Source organism: Tigriopus californicus, chromosome 3 (genome assembly GCF_007210705.1).
Source record: "Tigriopus californicus strain San Diego chromosome 3, Tcal_SD_v2.1, whole genome shotgun sequence".
In the NCBI taxonomy this organism is placed as follows: Eukaryota; Metazoa; Arthropoda; class Copepoda; order Harpacticoida; family Harpacticidae; genus Tigriopus; species Tigriopus californicus.
In genome coordinates this window covers 3801786-3808116 of record NC_081442.1, presented here as the reverse complement: position 1 = coordinate 3808116, position 6331 = coordinate 3801786, and the positions used below count along the sequence as shown (strand labels likewise).

At 43.2% G+C, this 6331-nt stretch overlaps 1 protein-coding gene and 1 long non-coding RNA gene across 2 annotated transcripts in view; one reads left to right on the top strand and one right to left on the bottom strand.

Moving 5' to 3' along the window:
* Positions 1-6331, bottom strand: part of LOC131878477 (uncharacterized) — a gene marked incomplete in the record, with an annotated part of 91075 nt that overhangs the window by 41860 nt on the left and 42884 nt on the right. Inside the window, 2 exon segments of the mRNA XM_059224457.1 lie at positions 4779-4828; positions 4896-5934. Of these exon segments, the coding sequence (XP_059080440.1) occupies positions 4779-4828; positions 4896-5934 (1089 nt within the window).
* The window catches only part of LOC131878480 (uncharacterized), a 3359-nt gene continuing 576 nt past the window's right edge, over positions 3549-6331 (top strand). Inside the window, exon 1 of the long non-coding RNA XR_009373029.1 lies at positions 3549-4141. This is a non-coding gene — a long non-coding RNA (uncharacterized LOC131878480). The remainder of the gene's footprint in view (positions 4142-6331) is intronic.

The window sequence follows — 6331 nt, the reverse complement described above, 5'->3', positions numbered from 1 at the left end:
ATATTGTCCATTTCCATTTGCGTGGAGTAAAGTTGGCCTTTAGTTGTAAAATTGCTAAGAAATTTTGGGAACGGGGTCAAAAGTTATATTAAGGTTAGTGACCAGCTTTTACAAACCAGCGGATTACCTGTCCTAATTTACAATTCTGGCTTACAACATCAATCTTCAAACTCATCATCAAACTTCCTTAGAGAGTAGCTCGAGTGAACAGTTTTGAATTTGTTTACTGTTCACATATCAATATTTCTTTGGCATGACTTGCTATGCGATTAAAGTATAAAAAGTGAAAGTAAAAACATGTCGTATTATCCTATGAAGAAAATCTCTTTGACTCCAACTCTCTTTAAAAGGGCGTTGACCGTAAGGCCCATGAGTCGTATCAACCTTATTCAAGAAACATAAAACTCCCTATCAGGCTATTCCAATCAGTCAGACCTGCCATGAAATTCAATTGGCCTAACCACCAACACCAATGAAAAGCAGGCCTTCAAAATGAGGCCAATATCGATGATGCCGATCCTATTGGTGGTGATCGCCATCTTCTAGTTGAGGGAAAAATGCTGTATCGCTAAATTGCCCCACAAAAGTCAAAAGGGATTGATGAACAAGTCATTACGCTAATGCCCGTAAAATTGGCCCCAGCCTAACCCGTACTGATTCGGTTCTTACGGACGCCTAATCGGCAAACATCTTGATAGAAAAAAAGAACTCCCTGAACATTGATTGAGGTAGACAAAGAACCAACCAAACCACCAACCAAACGCATGGTTTGCCTCTGAACCCTCGCCAATTCTCTGTCAGAGTATCTTCAATCCTCCCATAACTGAATCAGAGCGGAGTTTGTAATCGAATAGTTCTCCACATAACCGTCCTGATAGAAATGCCCACACTCACGTTGACTTTGGTGTGCGTAAACCACGACCCTCTCGGTTCAACAAACTTCATTGAAAACTGTATGCACATCATTCATGTCCCAAAGAAAGTGTTAAAAGTCCCGATCGTGAGTTGGTAAATCAAATTCGAGGAAAGGTCTGGTATCAAATTAAAGTCGAAATGGAGCTACCAAGACAAGCCTTGCCAATGGTACTTACTACAGCGAGTCTATTTTCGCACCAATGCATGTCTGAATGTTGAATGTACGTACATTGTACGATCTCCTATCTTCATTCATATAAAAACTAGGTCATTTATATCCGACAGGTCGACCTTCAGGCCGATGTCTGGCCAGTCACGACAACAACGGTTTAAGGCCTCATTGTGAATTTCGTTCTGATTTAGATGATAGTCCTTGGTATTAATCCCACCGTTGAAGAGAAGTATCCAATTCATTTCCAGACAAATCCGATCAGAGAAACAAATGTGATGAAAGTTCTTGTCCGATATAAATCATTCGCTCTGAGCACCATCACGTCAGTCGGTGATGAATATTGCTCCAAATTCTCATGCGCTTTTGGTACCAATGCCATTCAGTCCAGAGCACTAGAAGTCCGTTGAACGTAAGAGAAAAAGGTGCTGGAGGAAAAGGCGCAATGACCGGTACAAAGAAAATTGTCGCCCTGAAGCAAAAGATTCCAACCGAGCTGCCAAACTGTTCAGCGCACTCAAATGAGCTTCGCTAATGTATTAACTAGCATTGATGAAATACTCCCTTCTTCTCCTTTCTCGGTCATGATTTTCTGACAAAGAAGAAAGTTTTGTTTTCTCGAACCAAGATTTTGTAACAAATTCCAAATGAAAGCACGACTTTTGAACATAGTCTTTGGTGTTCGGTCCACATTTCCTGGGAAGAATCATTACCAGAGCCATTGAGATTCAAACGGCTTTAAAAGAATACAACAAACACTACTTCCACCCGGATCGGTAGGTATGTTATCAAGAGCCCAACCAAGTCCATTTTCCCCCCATGATAGTTTTGATTGCTTGTCCATCATAATTTACTGAGCAACCGTGGCACGGGCTAGGGTAGCCACTATTAAAGACGTCTCTCGCTTTAGTAGTGTACAATTTACACCTTCACTGCTTGTCCCCGAGGAGAAAAATCCGTCAATCATAGGGTGCAGGCAAAATCTTTAGCGAAAAAACACATCAGACAGTCGACAAAATACTTTTTCCATTCCAACCCTCACGGTTGACTTGGACGTAGGATTCAACAGTAGCAAAACATAATGAAAGACTGGATGTTTGAGGAAGGACACAATCGTCGTGGCCATGAAGTAAACTCGAGGATTTTTGGACCTGAACATTGTCAAAACATGTGGGTTAAGAAAAGGAAATCAAGCTTGAGATTCGTTCAGGCTTAGTGGCAGGGGCATTGAAAACCTTTCCAACAAAGCATAAATGATCCCCCATCTTCAAATGACTTGCATAAAGCTGGACGACACCACACGGTCTGTCTTGACGGAATTCGAACTCGTTGAAGGCCCCTTTCATGATGGAAGGGGACAATAAGCTTCAAAACATCGTGCGTCCAAACTTCGTGCAAGGCCTTCTTTAAGGGTGTCTCCAGATTGTTTGGGTTCAAGTTCGTTGGGTTGTTTTTTTTTAGGCGGGGGAGGGGAGGTTGGGCAGCATGTAAGTAATTGCATGTGCGTCTTTATTTCGGGACACCCTGTAATATTCGCTTAGGAGACGGCTTCTAAATGCACAGACTTGAACTCTCTTTGGCAGCAACAGTTCGTTGATGGCGAGCATTGAAATCCAAGACGGATTGGAATGGAGCGACAAAAAAAATCATATTTTCTCAGCACGTGCCAACGGCACGTAATTACACTCCAATGTTCCACTACAAAGACAAGTTGGTGTGATTATCACTTCCCATGTTGAATTTGTCTCATTTGGGCTGAGATTTGAGGTTGAAACACGCGCACACAGGAAATGTTTCAAGCGTAATTGGCACCAACATGAGTCTAACAAAGGGGATTAATAAAGGCAACAATGAGAAATGGGGCCCTTCAAGGCTGAAAGCTAGCGTTTTTTCCATAGTCCGCAATCCTCCAACCATTTTTCATTTCGGTTTGAGTGTCATTAGCAGGGGTGGGAAATTCAAATTCAAAGTTGAAATCACCTAACTCTCCATTTCCTTCCAAAATAAAAGTCTATAACCAAAGCTAATCCCTTGCTGCAAAATTATCATACAAGAAGAGCGGCAGAGAAGTTTGGTATCATCTTAGACCGTTCACAGCATGGAAAATCGCAATTCCAATGAGCGGCTTTGGACTGCAAGTGAGTGAAGAATGTGCAAAATGGCCCGTGGCCATTGTTACGTTGCCTTTTTACCCACATAACTCACTTTCTCGGCGTGTCCGAATACAGGCGAGTATTTTGTTCGAATAGAAGACGAGCCGAAGAGCTCGTGAGGAGTAAATTAGAGCAAGAGAGTCTCTTTTAAAAGCCACGTGCGCGAATGAATATGCATGCATGCCATATGCACAAAGTTGCCTGAGCCACCATAAATCCACGGCGATTCATTAAGGGTCGTCTTAGACAAACTCTCGGATCCAGTGAAAGTTAAAGAATGAGGATCAGTGTTGGTGATTAATTACTGACCTCGGTCTTGGATGGAATTATGGGTTCCCGCGAAGGAGCAAGAATCCAAATAGAACCATAATACACTCACACACCTGAGCACATTTCAAGTTGACCTGATTCCAGGAGATGTCCATAAATCTCCACTCAATTATTGGTCAAGACTGGACCGCAACAATGGTGGCCATCCGTTTAGGAGGCGTAATATATTGCCCAGCTTTGGCCAGCATCAGGGTCGATAAAAACCATATCTGGCCAATTCTCACCGATTTCACGCCAACGCAACCAAAAAGGGGGAGGATGGGAGAAGTGAGAACGGGGAGGAAATCGGACCCTTGGAAGATTAAGGGGGAGGATTTGAGACGTGGGCACTGCACTACCATCTGTTGAATGACAATGATGATCACGACGGGGTTGAATCAACCTTGAACCCTCCCACTGCGGATAGAAAACGCTTTCAAACAGCGTGCAGTGCCCTATGCCGGCTACTTGGAGTCACTGAATCATTCAGAAGCACCTCAATAGAGCACCATTGATTGGTCTTGAGGAATTTCAACCTAATAACCAGACTTCACACTAGGACCCCATTGGGTCAAACCTAAAGGATCATCACCAGGTATGCACAAAGATACAAATGTTCAACTAATTGTATGGATGTAGTTGTGGAAAGAGTGAACATTCTGACAAATACTGGCATTACAGCGAGAGACAAAAAATGCCAGCTCATTTTGGCTTGGTCTTAATGAAATCATCGCATTTAATGTCTTTATCAATAGTTCCAATGTTGCGGTTGCGCATGCTTGTTCAGCAGCACCATCAATTGGCCTGGCGGTTATTTTGTGTCCAGTCAAAGGGTAATTGACTGAATGACTCAGGGTGAGCATTTGCCTTACCACCTCAAAGAATGAAATTCCAGACAGTATCCTCCTCTTCCTCCTTTGTGTGCCTGATGGCATTGGGATTTGAACAAAAGTCGGGGAAACATCGCATTCCATCTCATTCTTCAAAAGCATAATGGGTTTTAGAACCCTCAAACTATGTATCCTAGAGGTCTGTTCCACCATGTGGATGTAATGCATGTACGACGAGAGGTGAAATGATTCCAAAATATGCAATGTCAGCCATCACCAATCAAACTCAGGGGAGAATCTTGAAATTAATTTAGATTGAGCAGCCAAACCCCAATTCTTCGGCATCACAACGTCTTCACAAAGAGGCTAATGAAAATATTCGAAAGATTGCTTGGGACTCACCTCCTGGGATCCAATTCGGTCAGATTGGAATAAAGCGGCTCTCCATGCCTCTGAAATGAATAAAAATGTAGACTATTAGAGGACATTTTATTCATCTTGAAAGTGTTCAGTTCTCACCTGATTGACTTGGGAACGCCACCCTTCAAGAATCTTCTCAACACTTTGTCGTTCTTCTTCTAAATTTCTGGGCAGATGCTTATGATAATGACGAGCATGTCGCCCAATATCCTCATCCATACTCAATTTTCTCTCGAAACCTTGATTAAATTGATCCGTAGGTGCAAGCTGCATGGATCTTCGGCGGTCACACATATTCAGATCTGGCAACTGTTTCCGTTTGGTCAGGGTTCCACAAACTGGTTTAGTGGTTGACGATTGGTTTTCAATTTGACTATTGAATTGGCTGACCAACTTTTTTACGGGCATCTTCCTCGGCAAGGACATGGTAGAGTATCCCACCTTCGGATCTTGAGTCTTATGGGCCTCCATGTAATTGAAAAATCGCCTGGAGTTCTCGAAGGCTGATCGCTTGAACCCTTCCCCAGCTTTTGGAGGGCGGGGTAAAGTCGACGACCTGTGGAACTCGGGAGTTGGCTCCATTGAGTTTTTGGGAAAAGGATCCAAGGCACGCTGGGCCTGCATCTCGGACACATTCTGGTACTCGGAATATCCAGGACACCGTGGGTGGTTCTCCGGTTGGGATTGACATGGACCACTTCGAGTGTGCCACATCCTCCTGGTGTTAAGGTCCTCATACTGTCGGGCGTACTCCTCCAACTCATTATATCTTTGGCGTTGAGGAGGAGGCTTGAAAGCTGAGCGACGTGATGGAAGTGTTCCGTAACATCCAATGGGGCTTTGGCTCACGGATTCATAGGTTCTTAATTGGACTTGCCGTTGAAGGAAATCCTGTCGACGCAGGATACTTTGCTGGTAGGTCTGAAGGGAGTGGTAGCTCTCCGCATGGCAAAGAGAAGCTGTCCGGGACACTGCGTAAGGGCTTTGTGTCGATCTACCCATGGTTGAAGAGCTCCATGCTGCCATCTGTTGGTTTGGAGAGTATATGGATGGATGGGATTCCTCTTGTTTCAATTGTGGGTTGAGGCTTTCTGTTTGGCCATTTAAGTTTGGTTGCGAATAAATGTGCATGTTGGAGCTGAAAAATAGAAAGATAGATATTAGTTCTGATGTTCAGCAAGTGCAATTATGTTACGGAAAGTAGAGTCATGTCTTCACGCAACCTCTTGTTACTTTCAAGTTTTGTTCCTTCTCTGATTCATTCGTACCCCAATGTTTGCAATGTTCGCACAACAGAAACTTGAAATCTGTTTAGTTTATGTAAGTTGTAGGTCAATGAAAATAACCTGTACCACTGGCAAAAAGAATGCTCAAACCATAACGTTCAACTCTGAAAAGAAGACCAATTTATTTCAAGTCTAATCGTTTCAGGCTCAGTCATTCCTTACTTTTATTCGCACAATTTCCAAAAGTGCTGTATCCAATATGATTGGTGTATTGCAAGGTTTCTTAGGATCTTAAAATGATTTTGTTTT